This window comes from Ascaphus truei, chromosome 1 (assembly GCF_040206685.1).
Source record: "Ascaphus truei isolate aAscTru1 chromosome 1, aAscTru1.hap1, whole genome shotgun sequence".
NCBI lineage: Eukaryota > Metazoa > Chordata > Amphibia > Anura > Ascaphidae > Ascaphus > Ascaphus truei.
Window position 1 is genome coordinate 214,171,365 of NC_134483.1, and position 19,148 is coordinate 214,190,512.

The 19,148-nt window shown below is 42.5% G+C and overlaps 1 protein-coding gene across 5 annotated transcripts in view; it reads right to left on the reverse strand.

Moving 5' to 3' along the window:
- TNFAIP8 (TNF alpha induced protein 8) overlaps positions 1–19,148 on the reverse strand; it is a 150,586-nt gene that overhangs the window by 20,960 nt on the left and 110,478 nt on the right. The window contains exon 1 of one of the 5 annotated variants that reach the window (XM_075601100.1): positions 2,267–2,715. The exons of the other annotated variants lie outside the window; for them this stretch is intronic. Within the exon in view, the coding sequence (XP_075457215.1) occupies positions 2,267–2,297 (31 nt within the window). The 5' untranslated portion in view covers positions 2,298–2,715. Of the gene's footprint in view, positions 1–2,266; positions 2,716–19,148 lie in introns of those variants that run through there. 5 annotated transcript variants of the gene reach the window in all.

A 19,148-nucleotide genomic window follows, 5' to 3' on the forward strand; every position in this document is an offset into this window, starting at 1 on the left:
TCTAAGCTACTGTAGGTGACCTGTAACTGGCAGGTTTTGGAGGTTACTACTACTGTAGGACTTCTAGAAGTTGGAGACTGCATGAAAAACTCAGCTGAGAGCAGGCTGGACACTAAGGCCTCGTCGCCATTGATTGTGACCGCGTGCGCCATGCCGTGCGCGACGCGAACAAGAGACGGCCCTCTATGGGGCTGGCCACAGTCCGTTCATGCTCAAAGCGTGATGGCACGACCACACTTTCAAAAGACAAGAAATGTGTCATTTGGCGCGGCGGCCGAGTGATGGCCACGTCACGACGGCAGTTTAGCCAATGAGGGCAAACCAGCCGCATGACGTAATGGCCGCGCCCCCACCACTCCCCCCCCGTCGCGAGCAATCTGAAGTCCACTGATCGCTGCAAAAACGGGTGCACGCGCCGCCAGTGGTTCCAAGGCGTGCGCGTACTGACTGGGGCTGTAGCCTTAGGGTGGTCTTGTAGCACCAGCATATTGGCATATAGTTAATGGAGTTTTCCGTCATTTTGTAAATACAATGAATGTTTGATTTCAATTTAATATTGTTGTCGGAGTCTCAGGTAAAATAGGAATCAATTTTTGCAAGGTCACATGTACACATAGGATTTTAATTAGGTGTTATTTCCCCCCTTCAGAGCCAGTGTTACTAGGAAACGTCTCAAAGCCTACTTATATCAGTTTCTAGAACAAAAAAATACTGCATATTTAAAACAAAAATCACTAAAAACTTGTGTAACAAGTTTGCCAGTTTTTTATTGACCAGGACATCAATAAAAGTAAACAATGACCGTGTTTCCAAATACTGCAACATAACTGGATTGCCAAAGTAAAGACATTAAACGAGCGACAACAAACTCGTAAAACACCAGTTCCAAAAATGCCATGAGCAATCAACAGGTACCTATTGGCCTGTTGCCGGCATTAGGTGTGTTGGGTGTGCTGTGCACTAGGGATGGTGAGCACCTGACACTTTAGGTATCAGATGCTTCCGGTGTACGATGCAAGGAGTGTTCAGGCGATGGCATGTGGGCAGCATTACTGTAATGCTGGGTTGGAATGTGAGTGTTGCCATAGGAATGTGCTCTGTCAAAACATTCACAACGGGAAAGTCTTCCAGTGCTATTCAGACCTGTGCCTAATACTCTACCAATTATTTCATTTGCAAGCAACTCCACCATTGATACAGACAGAGAGCCAGTGTGTCCTTGGACAAACTGTGCACGTGTCCTCTTAATGATCCAATCATTTTGTCATGCTTTTTAATTTCAAGTCGTAACCCAAATAATCCGTTATGGCAACGACTAAAATGAACTACTTCAGTTTAGGTGAAAGTTGCAGGTAACGGGATAACATCACTTATCAATTAGAATACATTACTTAATAGCACTACGGCAAGACAATATTCTAGAAACACAGGGGAAACTGTTATTAGCCATTTTATGCAAAATCAACCATATTTTTTTGTTTGAAGGGGTGTTATTAAAAAAATTACATTTTCTATTTACTTTAACTTTAGCGTCACAAATGTATTTTGTATACAAAAAATAAAAAGTTACTCGGCAGAACACACAGAAATAACAGAAATGACAGAAATTCTGGTAAATAACTGTGCTTTCGGCGGTTTAGAGCTCCCAGCTATCCACACGTACCACATTACAAGAAGTAAAGGAAACCTTTTTACTCTGGCAGAGCACAAACAGTCCTCTACCCTCCTTGTGGGGGTATTCTTGTGAATATGAAGTAGAAACATTAAGGGGAGAAAAGGGAAGTCACACAAGCTGCAGCAACAGCCAGTCCCAAAATAGTGATTTTCATTTCTTCACTTCCTCTTTCACAAGAAGCAATCTAAATGTTGGAGCGTATTCTTTATGGCTGCATAACACTTAATCCTCTGTGTGCATCAACGTTTCAAATATGCAGCATTTCATTTTCTAACATGTGGCATGCTAGCCTGACTTAAATTACCACAACACATGGAAATAGTGTGCGTCAATACTCGAGTTGTTACACTTTCAGGAAATAGAAAGAACTGTCTATAGATGAATCTGCCAGTTTCTTATTTTTTTTTTTTTCTTCCTTAAACATAAATGGCTTCACAGTAAAAGAGGAGCACAATCTGACTTCATTTTCTATCTTGAGCTCCAAAAGAAAAGCCACAGAATGCCTCTAATCTGAAGACAGTTAAAACAAATGTAAGTGAAAGTCTTAAAAAAAAAAAAAACCAGAAGCAAAAAACAAAACAAAAAACATACCGTCTTTTGATTCATCTGCTTCTGAGCTCATGGTGTCAGTGTAGCTCACTGGAGACTAGCTTACAGCTGACGTGCACTCTGAGAAGCAACAGCAAGTTAACTTCTCTACCAAAGGGGGAAAAAAGTCAGGATGAGAAAGGGGGAAAGTTCTGAGAGTTTAGCCAATCAGGCCACAGCATTGTGGAATGAAGCCCATCCCCTTTTGAGCCACTGTCTGGAAGGAAACAGCACCTTCACAGACGAGCATTTATTCAGCAGTGCTGCAGTACAATGCACACATTCGGTTTTCCTAGGATTTCCAGATTTTTTGTTGCTGTTGAAGGGTGGAGTTGTGCTTGTTGTGGCATGACTGAATTACAGGAAGGAGTCCCAGTGAGCAACGCTGCATGTCCGACATTTCTTTAAAGTGATTGTTATAGCTCTAGTCGGTGCCCCTGGGCTAACAACTCCAGCTGCCAGCACTCATCTTAGTACAGTATTGCTAAATTATAGGAACCACGAGAGTCGGAGGTGTGTCAAAAGAATCAGGGTTGGGTCTAGGAAAACTGGACATGAAGCAGCAAATGCTAAAAGTTACAAATATTGTTGTGATACAATACATCTCTAAATGTATGCGCTGTAGCACACGTAGAGCTGGTTGTTATCAACTTTGAACAGTATACCTGAATATAAAGATAATCTCTGCACCAATATTCCTATCATGTGATAGGGTTAGGTGTCCAGTATTGAACCGGACTATCCTGTATTTGTACACACTGTCCAGTAAAAAAAATTAGAGGAAATACTTGACATGTATGTATCTGGTATTACCTCCCTGGAAATAGTGACCTGGCCAGCTTGGGGGCCGCAGGATATCTGCAAATAATAATTTAAATGCAAAAAATAAAAAAAAATTTTAATTTACGAGTATGTTTAGCTCATGGTATCAATCATACACCAAAACTACTCAAGATTGCATCCTTCTGAAGTGATACAATTTCAGGGCATAGCTTTATCTCTCTTACCATATCTGGTGAAAATAAGTTATAGGACTGAATATCATAACTTTACAGGGATATTCTACTGTATTTAGACAATTCTGCTTTCACTGACCCATGTAAGTAGGTAAGTTCTTGCAGGTCAGTATATATGGTAGTGTTTTTCTACCAGGGTTCCTAGGAACTCTTGGGTTCCCTGGGCATCCCTAAAGGGTTCTCTGCAATTTTCAGGTAATTTGAAAACTGGTGGAATGCTGTATACACAAGGTCATTGGTAACACTGGAAGAAGGTTGCAGCTTCTCATATGTTACCTTATTACAGCGACACACTGTGTATCAATTTGCAGCACCTCTGAACAGTAGAGCTAACCAGCTCTGGAAATTATACTTCATTCACTGATGGAGGAAGGATACTTTATTACTTCAACACAATTTCCAGTTATATAAGGCACTCTGTCTACATTTACCAGTTAATATCATAGGACACACACACACAGGGAAAAAACTATAATAAAGCGCAACAAATATTGTGATATACTCATGCTGCAGCCTAAACACCAGCGGTTTTCCCCAAAACCGCAAATGAAAAAAACCTAAAACAAAACAGTGTTCATGGCGCAAAGTGATAAAACAGTTAATAAATGCAAATAAACCCAGTGTTAGTTAGCACTGAAAAACACATAATACTGTAACTCCAAGTAGAAGATTCTCCAGGTCAGCAGACTCTTTGTAGACCCTCATATGAAGAAACACAAATGCAAGGATATAGTGCATTAACATTTACTTTAAGATGACAAACAACACAGAGGGGATGGTAACACACTCACACTCTCCCTGCTGGTAAGTAAACAAGAAGTGACTTCGGGCGCACTTCAACCCTTCTCCTTAGATAGCAGCACCCGATGCGACTGCTCCACTTCTCGGTCAGGAACAGACCGCGATTGCCTCTGCCAGCGTCTCTCACCCGCAGTGGGGGCACGCCACCGCGTCACGGCCGTCTCAGCAGTCTCCTTCCGAATCATGGCTTCTCAGTAGATTGGGTACAGTGGCCTCAAAGTATCAAAAAAGGCCCAACATGTTTCGTCCCCGCAGGGGTTATATACGTAGCTTTCGCTGACATTCTATCTGTACCCATTACACGATCACCTAGTTATATTTTCAGCATTTAGGGATCTATTCTCTCATTAATTGAGAGTCCTGTCACAACTTTATTGTTTGAATTTTCACATTAATTACACTGTATATAAGAGCACCAGTTTTTCTTGGCCATATGGTTAGTCAGCCTATTTGTTTTACTGGAACAGAGTGGAGACATTCCCATTATGTGTGGAGCTACGTGCTCTCAAGAGTTTGTATTTGAGTATTTAGGCAGGGACAGCATACGTAATGAGCCCGCCTCCCTACATTAGTGCTAGTTGAGCTATAGTTTTAATCCTTCTCTTATTTTGTTTTTGAGTGTAATAAAATTATTTTTCAAATCAGTGGAGGTGGTTACACCACCTCTTACCAGTATGTGTAATCTACACCTATGAGGTGGAGTGCATGGCACAACAGGGATCTTCTCTTTTGTTTCCAATTTGACAATTGTACCAAATACAGAAGAAGAATTTACAATGCATCGGATCTCAGCTATGCTATTAGGGTTGGAGTGCCTCAGAATTTCACATAGGATTCCTTAACCGAAAAAAGGTTGGAAACCACTGATGGTTTTGAAGATTAAATATCTGAGACCAAATGATTAACATAAGGCTATTTTTGGTTAGAAAATAAGTCCAAGAATTTGTGGAAAAATGTGGGGCACTGCATGCAAAAACTTGGGCTAAGCACAATACTAATCAATTAAGTCTAACCCACGCCGACTGTTCTCTGTCTTTGATACTCTACTCAAACCACCCTCAGCTGCCTCTCCTTCCTCCATCTCCGCTCAGGACTTTTCTGACTATTTTAAGGAAAAGGTGGAATCCATACGTCAGAACATCCCCTCTGTTTCTTCTTCCTAACTCTTCTCCTTCCTTCCTTGACTCTTTTTCCACTGTCTCAGAGGAGGATGTGTCGCTGTTGATCGCCACTTCTCCCTCTACCACTTGCCCTCTTGACCCCATTCCCTCCCATCTCCTAAAACCTCTTGCTCCTACTATAATCCCTACGCTCACACACATTTTTAACTCCTCCCTCTGCTCTGGAACCTTTCCATCCTCCTTCAAACATGCAACAGTCATACCATTACTCAAAAACACCAAGCTTGACCCTAGCTGTCTTTCTAACTATCGACCTGTCTCCCTCCTGCCTTTTGCCTCTAAACTCCTTGAACGTCTTGTATTCTCTCGCTTGCTCCATTTTCTCAACACTTATTCTCTCCTAGACCCTCTACAATCTGGCTTCCGCACTGCTCACTCCACAGAAACAGCCCTCACTAAAATAACTGACGACCTCCATGCTGCCAAAGACAGAGGTCATTACACTCTGCTCATATTACTCGACCTCTCTGCAGCATTTGACACCGTGGACCACCCTCTTCTCCTTCACATTCTCCATACTCTTGGTATTCGGAACAAAGCTCTATCCTGGATCTCCTCTTACCTCTCCCATCGTACTTTCAGTGTCTCTTCTGCTAACACCTCCTCCTCCTCTATTGATCTCTCTGTGGGGGTACCCCAGGGCTCTGTCCTGGGACCTCTTCTCTTTTCTCTGTACACTCTCTCTCTAGGTGACCTAATAACATCTTTTGGGTTTAAATATCACCTCTATGCTGACGACACACAAATATACTTTTCAACACCTGACCTTACACCTGCTATACAGACCAAAGTTTCTGAATGTCTCTCTGCTATATCATCCTGGATGGCCCTCCGTCGCCTTAAATTCAACATGGCTAAAACAGAGCTCCTCATACTTCCTCCCAAACCTGGCCCTACTACCTCCTTCCACATTACTGTTGGAACTACGATCATCCACCCAGTAGCCCAAGCACGCTGCCTAGGGGTCACACTCGACTCCTCTCTCACATTCGCCCCTCACATTCAAAACATTTCTAAAACTTGTCGCTTTTTCCTCCGCAATATAACAAAGATACGCCCTTTCCTCTGTTGCTCGACTGCTAAAACTCTGACTCAGGCCCTCATTCTCTCCCGTCTTGATTACTGTAACCTCCTGCTGTCCGGCCTTCCTGCCTCTCACCTGTCTCCCCTACAATCTATCCTAAATGCTGCTGCCAGAATCACTCTACTCTTTCCTAGATCTGTCTCAGCATCTCCCCTCCTGAAATCCCTCTCCTGGCTTCCAATCAAATCCCGCATCTCACACTCCATTCTTCTCCTCACTTTTAAAGCTTTACACACTTCTGCCCCTCTATACATCTCAGCCCTAATTTCTCGTTATGCATCATCCCGACTCTTGCGTTCTGCTCAAGGATGTCTTCTTTCTACCCCCTTTTTATCTAAAGCCCTCTCCCGCCTTAAACCTTTTTCACTGACTGCCCCACACCTCTGGAATACCCTTCCCTTCAGTACCCGACTAGCACCCTCTCTATCCACCTTTAAGACCCACCTTAAGACCCACTTGCTTAAAGAAGCATACGAATAGCACTGTGAACATTCTGAACACATGATACATAAAGCTTGGCCCCCTGCAGACGCACTTACCAGAACTCCCTCCTACTGTCTCTGTACGTTCTCCCTACCTACCAATTAGATTGTAAGCTCCTCGGGGCAGGGACTCCTCTTCCTTAATGTTATGTTTGTCTAAAGCACTTATTCCCATGATCTGTTATTTATATTATCTGTTATTTATTCAATTACCACATGTATTACTACTGTGAAGAGCTATGTACATTAATGGCGCTATATAAATAAAGACATACAATACAATACAATAAAAAACGGCTTTTTTGGATGGCGACAGCATGGCTGATGGCAGGTGAGTCACTGACGCATTTTGTGCTCACGGCTTTTTGACAAAGCGCTGAGAGCGCTAAACGCATCAGAGTGATTTACCTGCCATCATCCATGCTGTCACCATCCAAATAAAGCCGTTTTTAATTGATTAGCATTGTGCTTAGCCCCAGTTTTTGCATGTTGTACTCAACTTTTTTCACCATTTCTTGGATTCATTTTCTAACCACTGCAAGTTGGAAGCATGCACCAGAAGATGGATTTCACCCAATTGTGAGTACTATCCCCGTTACCAATAGATATTTGAGGTGAAGATCTTTGTATGCATATGTATATTGTGCTCTAGGGTTGGTATGCCAATATTATAGGAGGAGAACAAGCCATAGATGCCCTCACACACAGAGATTGGCTCTATTACCCTCCTTGGTTGGGCTTCATATATACTCCCACTATTGAGCCTATATATATTATAACTTTAATTTCAATACTCACACGTGTATGATTTCTCTGTCTTCAAGCAACTGTACATAATCAGCTTTATATATATGTGCTGTTCTGTCTACAACTCTGAGCACCGATACCTGAAATTTGGTTCTACTTTGCGTCATAAGGCTAGTCTTGGTTCAGCAGTTCCCCACTTTTTATCCTCTTGTAGTTTGCATACCCGAGAACCACACTGATAGTTATTAAAGAGAAGATAAAAAAAAAAAACAGAAGAAAAAAAAAATGAACAGAGGCTGTTCCAGGTAACTTGAACCTGTTTAGTTACCATAGTAACTAAAAGCAATGAGAACTCACCAGTGGTTCCAGAACCTCCTGTCAACAGATTTTATGGAGAACCAATAGACTTGCTCAAATGGTGAATGCACATAATGTGTATGTAACCCTCCGTGCCCGGCTCTTAAGGGGATTACATCAATTGACTATGTACATGGCATTTCTCAGTCTCTCAAACATCATCAGGGTACTAGATCCACACAACCAGGAAAAAAGCTGGAGGTTGTGTTTCTTTGTCTTTTTTCAATTTTATGTAGTTTAATAAACGTTTTTATCCATTGATATCTGGTGAGCTGAGGGTGCTTTTTTTGGACGCTGCAGTCTCATGCCAATCCATATCTTCTTTTGTACTAGATCCACACAGACTGGGCGTAGTTATGCTGATCGAATAATGAATGGTGTCAGGAACTTTTATCATACAAACAGAAGCTTTCTTAATAGCCGTGGACAATGCTTTTCACATCAAGACATTCGTTACTGTATACACTAACTGGTGAACAACCATGTTTGTATGCTTTAATTCTTCCCTAGGTAATGCTTGTGCTCGTTTCTGTTACCATCATCTTAAAGTGGTCATCTTCTGCGTAATGTCCGTATCTCTTTATATCAATTGGGCCCCATCTTAGTATCATACAGGGCCGCAGACAGATTTCCCGGGGTCCAGTACTAGAGATACATCCGGCCCCCTAACTTCCCTCCCCGTGTCAGCGATAATGCGAGACCTCCCCCATTTCACACCTCACGAGCCCCCTCATTTCCCCCCTCTTCCCATGTCTTTCTCACCCCTCCATCCCACTCCCTCTTCCTCACCCCTTCCCGCCTCGGATGCATTTATCTCTCCTGCGTCTCACTCTTACTCCCTCTTTTCCTCACCCCCCTCCCTCTCCTCTCACTCACCACCACGTTCCATCAATTACCCCACACATACTCAACCCCCCAAATTCCATATTAAAAAGACCCCCACTCCCCCAATACATATTATTCCCTCACCTGCTCTCTCTGTAAGTTCCCCATCAAACCTCTTAGATTGTAAGCTCTTCGGGGCAGGGATTTCCTTTCCTATTGTCTGATTTTGCTGCACTTATTGTATTATTATAATTCCCTGTACTGTATTCTTTGTGAAGCGACGAGTAGACTTTTGGCGCTATATAAATAAAGACATACAATACAATATTAAAAAGACCCCCCTAATACATATAAAAAGACCCCCACTCCCCCATTCCATATTAAAGACCCCTACCCGCAATAAATAGAAAAAGATCCCCCCCTCCCCTCTCCAAAACATATAAAAATACCTTCATCCCCCAATACATATAAAAAAAGTAGACATACCTTGGGGATGATCAGGCCGGGGTTGGTGGCTGTGGGGGTCCAGCAGCCAGCGCTGCAAGTTGGGGCCGACCTCTGGTCAGGCCAGGCCTGGCTGCTGGGCCCCAGCTCTCCATCAGCTGCAGGCCTCCACACACTGCGTTCCACGCCGAGCTTCCAAAGTCAGTGAGCACCGGAAGCTGAGGTCCAGCTTACTTCCTCCGCACTGACTTCAGAAAGGCCTGTCGCGTGCCGCTAGAGGTTGGAAGTTCAGCGTGGGACACAGAGTGATGAAGATGCTTACAGGCAGCTGATGGAGAGCCGGGGCACGACTGCGACCGACAGCCGGGCCAGAGGTGAGGGCCAATTTACAGCGCCGGCCCCTCTGCAGTCACCGTGCCCAGGACTCTTGTTCCTTCTGTCTCTCCCTGCCAGCGGCCCTGGTATCATGAACTGTGGGATCACTATCCCGGTGAAAGGTACTTCATGCCTATCAAGCACTGTTTCGGAAACAACAGTGGGCCAATCAGCAGGGCTGCTCTGATTAGGTCCTAGGTCTACTACTTGGATAACCCCTATAGAACAAAGACATTCTCTGTACGAACCTGTAAGCTTCTTAACTTTCATGGCTATGGACACTAAATGGATAGGGCACTTTCCCTAACTACAAAACAACAACAAACAGGGACAGGACATTACCACTATATATTAACTGTACATGGCAACTTATTTACCAACTGTGCGGCTCCTTCATTTGTCACTCCCAGGAAGCAAAGTTCTAGAACCTTCAGTCTCACAATATACACCTTGATTACATCACTGGTAACCATATGTACCATGGGGGTGGCTTCCTTCCTGCTAAGGCACTATACAATGTGATGGGAGAGGGATGTTACTCTGCATGAGTTCACACAGTTAACCCCTTAACTGACATAGTAGTCCCTAGGGTGGTGATGGGGTCTACATATATAGAATGTTGGTGGTTGCCTCAAAAAACCTGGTATGGCCAGGGCCTTCCTGAAGTTTGGGAACATATACTCATATTGGAAAGCTCAACCAATTCATCACATTACAAATTTGTACTAAAGAGCAATATCATACCCACAGGTGGAAAGACACAGACCCTGAATGTAGGGTCAATAAAAATGTTTATTTTTTTCTTTTTAAAGCCATCTGTGTTTGGAGAAAATGTATCATCCTCAATTTCATAGTCCCTGTAACAGCACCAGGGGAACAGTTGGGAGGACATTTGGCATTATCATGATCAGTCGTTGATTGAGCCACTGATTAAGCCAAGCTGGGATATCCTTAATATTGTGGAGAACTGGAGAGTATCCAAAAGGTACCTCTTGTTAGTGTGCCCACTTAAATTGGTGTATAGTGGGGAACAGTTGAACAGAAAATCTATTCAGAGTAATAATGATAATTAAAACAACAATTATTCAGTTATACAGATAAAATAATTGGTACATAAAAATCATGAAAATCGAAGGAACTGGGTGGCAATGTGGTATATACAGTACTGGGAGGGAACTGCTATTACATGAAGCTGTTATAGTGATTAACCTTGTGGCAATAGTGTATTTGATATGCCTTAAATACAGATCCCAGGATAGTGCTTGTGATAATGCTTCAGGAAAAACTGGATTTATATCAAAGAACTTGTTTGCTAGTTCACAGTTATTCTGAAGAGATGAGGTATATTGATATTTGTAGAGTAGTCCTGTAAAAACAAGCTACTGTGTCTTACAGATGATGTGGTACAGTATGCTTCGGGTCATGAGCCGTTCCAAGCCTTCTTCATACTATTTTCTTCCTATCATTCTTGTACAGGTTGATCTTAGTTTCATCTGAAATGCTGTTCCAGAACTGGGCTGGCTTTTTTAGATATTGTTTGGCAAAGTCTAATCTGGCCTTTCTATTCTTGAGGCTTATGAATGGTTTGCACCTTGTGGTGAACCCTCTGTATTTGCTCTCGTGAAGTCTTCTCTTTATGGTAGACTTGGATAATGATATGCCTAGCCCTGGAGAGTGTTCTTCACTTGGCTGGATGTTGTGAAGGGGTTTGTCTTTACCAAGGAAAGGATCCTACGATCATCCACCACTGTTGTCTTCCGTGGACGTCCAGGCCTTTTTGTGTTGCAGAGCTCACCAGTGCGTTCTTTTTTTCTCAGAATGTACCAAACTGTTGATTTGGCCACTCCTAATGTTCCTGCTATCTCTCTGATGGATTTTCTTTTTTTTTTTGCAGCCTAAGGATGCCCTGTTTCACTTGCATTGAGAGATCCTTTGACCGCATGTTGTGGGTTCACAGCAACAGCTTCCAAATGCGAATGCCACACCTGGAATCAACTCCAGACCTTTTACCTGCTTAATTGATGATGAAATAACGAAGGAATAGCCCACACCTGTCCATGAAACAGCTTTTGAGTCAATTGTCCAATTACTTTTGGTCCCTTGAAAAAGAGGGGGCTACATATTAAAGAGATGTAATTCCTAAACCCTTCCTCCAATTTGGATGTGAATACCCTCAAATTAAAGCGGATTTGACTGCACTTTAATCCCATATTCATTATTTAACTGTAACTTGAATTTATTTTGGTACACAGACGAAATAACAAAACTTGTATCAGTGTCCAATTATTTCTGGACGTGTGTGTGTGTGTGTGTGTGTGTGTGTGTGTATATATATATATATATAAAAATAAATAAATAATCAGGAAGTCACCATGTTGCCATTTTGGTGATGTCAGTTATCGCGCAGGAAGTTCAGAGACATACATTATGTCACAGAGGGTTCAATTCAGAGAGTACAAATTTGAAGGTACGAATGTCATATTCTCTAGCCTGCTGTTCCCATGCTTGGCCACCGGGACTGCTGCCACTCTCAATGTCTGGTTCTTGCCTGCTGTACCTATACTTGCCCACCGGGAGTGCTGCTGCTAAACTAAGGAACATTCCAGACTCTGATACCTGACACCTCTGCACCTGTGCTCCACTTCCCAGCCTGCCTATATAAACCTCCCTTTCCTGTTCCTCTTTGCCTGTTTATACTGGTTCCTTAGCTTCTGCAAGGTTCCTGTGTTTACTGCTGTGCTAGCTATTGCTATCATCCTGTTCCAGTTTCCTTGTTGATGACCTCTGCTTGTTTCCTGACTTCGCTACCTGCCGCCTGCCTCGGACCCCTGCTTGTTTCCTGACTTTGCTCCCTGCTGTTCCTGCCACTGGGATCCACTTCAGCCCAAGTCCAATCCTTGACAGAATAAACAGGCCCTACCATGGATTCCGCCGGAACAGACCTGGCCCAGGCTCGGACACTGCAGGACTTACAACGTATCATGGTTGGTTTCCAAGAACAACAAGGACACCTTATCAAACGTCTTGGTCACGTGGAAGAACAGGATACCCTCCGGAAAGAACGGGATGCCCGCCAGGTAGAACGTGATGCCCGCTGGGAAGAATGTGTCGTCCGCGCGGAAGGATGTGCCCTCCGCTCAGAGGAACGAGCTGCCGCCGCAGAAGCTGAAAACCGTGAACTACGTGCAGCTTTAATCACCGCATCTGTTCAAAAGACTCTGACTGTGCAAAACGCGCCCCGTGTAACCCTTCCAGAAAAATTTGGAGGAAAAAGACAATCTTTTCGGGATTTCCTTAATTAATGCAGACATGTGTTCAAGCTTCAGCCTACCATCTATAATACCAACGAAGCCCAGGTTGGACTGATCATAACCCTGCTCAAGGATGAGGCCCTTGCTTGGGTCTCCCCTATGTTAGAACAGGATAGCCCACTACTAAGGGACATGGAGGAGTTCATCGATGCCATGAGTCTTATTTTTGATGACCCAAATCGTAGTGCAACCGCTGAGGCAACTCTGAACAATCTTCGTCAAGGAAGACACTCGGCAGCTGAGTACACCGCTGAATTTCGCAGATGGGTTAACGATACTGAGTGGAATGAGGCGCGCAGAAATATCATTTTCGGCAGGGTCTCTCGGAGCAAGTTAAAGACGAACTAGCCCGGGTGGAGACCCCAGAGAGGTTTCAGGACTTTGTCCGTTTATGCATCCAAATTGATCGCAGGCTTACGGAAAGACGATTGGAGAGACAGGGGTTCATGCCAAGCAACCCCGGGTTTAGAGATGTCAGTACCCCAAGATGTTCCAGGGAGACTGAGGAGGAGCCGATGGAAGTAAATACACTGCGGGGACCCATCTCAACCGGGGAAAGGAATAGACGCCGAACAGAAGATCTCTGTTTATATTGCGGAAACGATGGGCACTATCTCGCTGATTACCCAAACAAGTCCAGGCGGTCTTCTTTCCTCTATGGATAGAACCTCACTGTTGAGACACTCTAAGAAGAGGAGATCACTTAATGACAGTCCCTCACTCATTACCCCTTATAGTAGACAAGCACAGTGTATTAGGTCTATATTCAACAAAACACTGGAGTATTTTATCACTAGACCCCATCTTAAAACCATATGTCTCCTCAGACCCTAATATAATTTTTAAGAGAGCTAAAACTATAGCGAATACACTTTTGCCAAGTCTCTTTAGACTTAAGACAGAAAAGGGGTCATCATTACCAAAGGGATCGTTTAAATGCAATCATTGCAAAGTATGTGATAAAATGAATTTTACACAAACATTCACCTCTACAGTTACAAGGGAGACCGACAAAGTGATGTCATTTATCAATTGTAACTCAACATTCATAATCTATCTCCTAACTTGTGGCTGTGGGCAACAATATGTCGGCAGAACCACAAGATGTTTGAAAATTAGAATCATGGAACATGTACATTTAATTGCTAAGAGAGATCAGAATCATCCAGTCCCGAAGCATTTCACCTTCTGTCCTAGGGGTAATATTGATCTTTTTAAATCTCAGGGCATTGAACATATCCCACCTCTACCGAGAGGAGGGGATAGAACTAAGGCGTTAGATAAACGTGAGGCCTTTTGGATCTTTACCCTTAGGACTAGGACACCATTGGGGATGAATGTTGAGTTGGACCTGGAATCCTTCCTTTAGATCTACCCTAGGGCTTTCCTTAGATTATCTCTCTTAAAACATTACTCTAAATATTCATTTTTGTAGTATATTTTATGTACCTAAAAACTAGTGACATATACAAGATCTGATCTCCTTTGAATGACAATGTGCTAAGTTCCTCCATGGTAGACTGATTTATAATCATGTGGGTGTGTGGCCACTCCGAGTCTAGAGTGGTTCACATTCACATTATTAATGTTATAGTTATGATCTCTAACCCCTTTTCTCCTGTTCATAGTGCAGATTAGATCTCCTCTGATTAATAATGTTTCTTGATCTCTCGTGATGGATTGATTTGTATTGATTATGCTGATGTGTGACCACTCCGAGTCTAGAGTGGTTCACATCATTAATATTGCTGTTATCCCTTATCCTTCTCTCTTGTTTACATTGTTCTTCCCTGCCCTATGTTTGGAGTAGATGACACCTCCTCTATTCTCTTCTTTACATATGATGTTTGGGATGTTGAGCTATCACAGGGTGGGGATTTGTTACATGATCCTTTGTAGAGATTAGTTATATGTGTTCTCATAATGATGAACACTAATACAGAGGACTGATGTAATATAATCCATAATGTTATTTATAACCTGTCTATTTATTACTCTTGTGATCTTACTATAGTACAACATTCCTATAAGAGATATTTTCCAATGTTTATTAGTCAATGTCTATATCTCATTTTACGGTCTGTTTCACATGCACTAGTGTATATGACTCATCATATTTAAATTTAAAACTTGAAATTAAATACTGTTATCAAGTAACTTATTTTTTATTTTTGTTATTCCTTAACAATTTATAAGTATGGATTTTGTACACGATTGCATGACAACCAATACATTCAAGGTTTAACAATCTTCTGGTGATACCTTAGTTATATATTCAGTCATTATTATATCTATCTGACTTTATTATTATTAAACACTCAGTGGCTGGGGTATAATACAGAAGATTTGCATATTGCTTTATTGTTATTGTTGTTTTTAAATTTACTTAGTTTGTTTTTGTTTGTTATATTTTTATTAATAAAGTTTGTTTTGTTGTATAGTTATGCCGGCTGATCCGCTGCTCCAATGAGAGTTCACGTCGCAGGCGTGCGGCCCAGAACATGGTCACACGCTTCTGACGTCCCTTCCGGCGGCATAGTGGGCGGTCAGTTGTGCCCTTCGATCCGCTGCTCCAATGAGGGGCGTGCGTTGCATGAGCGTGGCCTGACATGCGGTCACGCGCCTCTGACGTTGCTCCTGGTGAAACGGTGGGTAGGCGGTCACACTGCCTGTTTCGCTGATCATATGAGGGCGCGCGTCGCACGCGCGTGGCCCGGAACATGGTCGCGCACCTTTGGCGTCACTCCTGGCGGCGCAATGGACAGTCAGGTATGTGTATAAAATAAGTTCAGTTTGACCTTACACCTTGATAAAGTGCCTCGGCATGAAACGCGTAGGTGCGTTTGTCTAGTCCATCCGTTTTTGAGCCTGCAATAAAACTGATCTGACTACTTGGAGTTTGCTTGGGGAATTTTTTAATTTTCTCAAGATTGGAGGTCCTCTTGCTGTGCTCCGTCACAAACTACATTCCTATTCTGGGTAATGAGACTGGCAAATGAGCATACTGTACATAGTGCATCACTTTTTGCTGTGACATGTAAATGTGCTCATAAAGATTCTTTATAATTACTGCACTCTGTAAGGCGGATTGTATATTACGTTTACTTATAACTTTGTATACTTTATACATTTAATACACCGTTGTTTCCTTACATAAAAACATTAAGAGTAAAGTTTCTATTAATTGAGATGTAGACAGCCTTTAAATACTCAACTAAAAGGCATCTTCTCTGCTTGTGATATTACAGTGCAGGCCCATACTGTAGGTCCCTTACATCGTACTGCATCCATGAGGTAAGATGCTCAGCCAGGCTGTCCTCATGTGAACTCCAAACTGAGATTGCAATCAAGACAGGGAATCATCATGTCTATATAGTTAATCAATGTACGGCACAGAGTTCCATTAGAAAAAATGTATAAAAACGTATTTCCTCTTTTTTATTAAGTGAACCAATATCATGTACACAACAACCGTGACTTTTTTAATTAGCATTCCCACAAAAATTATTTTTATAGCGTACCTAGACAGCGGGGATATTTGGAGTTTATGTGCATGTTATGCCAGAAAACTGTCCAAAATATGGCCATCGAGTCATGAATAGAAAGTTACATATCTCCCAATGACGTTGCAACTTTCTATTGGCCACCAGAGCGAGCCTGACCCCTCAGCCATTTTGTGTCTACAAGACAAGTATTCTTGTCCACTGGACAAAAATGCTCATCACTCGGGAACTGGGTGGAGGGAGCAGAGGTTAGGGGATCATGGATCAGCTACAGGAAAAATCCAGGTTCATGTTCGTAGAAAAAAATAGCAAGCAACACTCACGCGAGACCAGGCATTTACACCTTTATATCGGGATCATATTACTGAGCCAAACCAAATGATAAAACAAATTGTCATTTATTCCATTGAAACAGATGTACACACAGTGGATTACAAAATACAAGAGAAAGGCACACTTTCTGGGGAAAAAAATAGAATTTCCTAGCTTCTACAGTCCATTAAACAAAGTCTGAAGTTGACCGGGACTTAGCCCGAAAGGTCCTGGAACTCAAATAGTCATGAAGTTCCTGACGCCACCGCTGTATCTGCTCCGGAGACACCGAAATTCCTTGTCCAGGAGATGGCACCAAACGTCCTGGTACTCTTTTCTTCTCAGAACTTGGCCCCGAAAAGTGGGACGTAGAGAATTTCTTGCCTTGAAATTTTTGAAGCCGGCTCGCGTCTATTTCTCAGAGAGCATCTTTTGGTGATTTCAAATTTGCCACTGCTGTCTTGGCGCTCAAACCTTAGAGAATCTCAACACTGAATTGGCTGCAGGGTTTCTTATAGTATTTTGGAGTTCATTCACAAAATACTACAGCCAATCCCAGCTTGAGAACTTTACAACCAGCCAATCTGGTGCCTGCCAGTCTTCTGAAGCTGGGCAAGCGGATCTTGTGAATGAATCAAGGGCATGCGCGAGTTTGTGACCGTAGCCACTTGTCATGCAGAAGCCACCCGCTGGCATAGGTGCCTCCAGGTCTGGGAAGGCGAATACTAGACGAAACGGCTTGTATTGATTCCAGGACGTGGGTACTTCACCTTGCCATCCTGCCCAAATGTTCTTCACACCCCCGGCAGCGTATGTGGCCTTCAAGTCCGAACCACGAGTAGACAAAGTGTAGCACCGCAGTTTGGTAGCCATCTGGCTCACTCAGAATACAGCGTTGAAAGTCCCAGCTTATTTTACAGTGCACACGCATAATCCATTTTAAACATGCCCGTTTAATAAAATATACTTTTACACTTTTATTCTAAGTCTTTTGGCTATGAGGAGTAGAATGGGACTCTATACTTTTATTCTCACTAGCCATATCCCTCACACACTGCAAACCTGACTTAGACTTCATAGCCTCCTGGGCTATTACACATTTATGAAACACAAAATATGTTCCACCATATTTCTTCTAAGTCCCAAAGTAGAATGAAAAAACGCTTAGGTTCATTCTCAGAGCTGTATCTCCTTCTTTTAGTGAAAATAGGATTTAGGTTTCATAAAAACTCTTGCAACCTCATATATGGTTGGAGTAACCCCCAGAACCTCTATACCTGTTCGGGGGTACCTGAGCATATACTGGGGGACCCTCACTAACTTAGGGACCACTGACTGTATCCGGGATACACATATCCCTATGCCCCCCTTTACCTTTCTGGTCTGTGCTGAAGCAGGGAAACCAGGCGGTGAGTCATGTAACTGTTTTCACAGGAGGATTTTGACCAGGGTGATGTGTCTATGTCCCCGGGAATCTGACCTGATTCCCAGATACATTTTATTTTAGGTGGCCATCAACTCTGGACCCCGGCTACGTAGAAACAATCTGACAACACTTTTACCACAAACCCCCCCTTAAAACTCATAACCTCTCAATCTCCACTGGTTAGCACTCCTGGAAAGGTAAAACACACATACATTCTTTACTGTCATATAATCATATGCAATTCATGTAGGACAGTCAGGTTCAAGATCTGCCACTCTAAAATCCTAAATATGGATCAGAGGTAACCAGCCGGGCATAATACCTTTATTGATGGCCTGGTTACCCCCTCACCGTCACAAACACACACTGCTGCTTTAAGGCATAATAGTCTAAGAAGTTAGCCAAAATAGTGGGTACTGGACTCACCATAATTGACAAAGCAATAATAAGACAGCACTGCATCATAAGCAAGTGATGTTGTCAACCCCGAAAAACGTACATCAAATCAAGGAGCAAAAACATTTGTGAATAAATAGCTACTTGCATTACTTTCGTATGAAGCCATAATTCACTTTCTATGATCATCATTTTTAGATCAATGTGACCACATTCAATAGAAACACTACAGCTATATGGGGCGGTCTATTCTGAATACAAAACCATTGTAAGGAACGGGAGATTTTATGATCCAAGCTCCACCTAAGAGCTATGTGAAGTGATTCCCAACAATAGAACGTTACAATAAAATAAAACAATCCTATTTCTGTTTTTTTATTGCTCCATTTTGTATTTTTGATCATCATTTGTGTAAGAACAACCAAAATATAGTAAAAACCATTCATTTCAAAATGACATTGAATTTTTATTAAAAAAGCAGTCCTTAAGCACATCAATAAATATCATAATATATACAGTATATAGTATGCTGGGCTATTGCTTAAGGTTACTGCAAAATAAAGGAAAAGTTTAAAGTCACAGTTGATCAGAACTACATTGTAAAAAGTACTTTTGCGCACGGTGT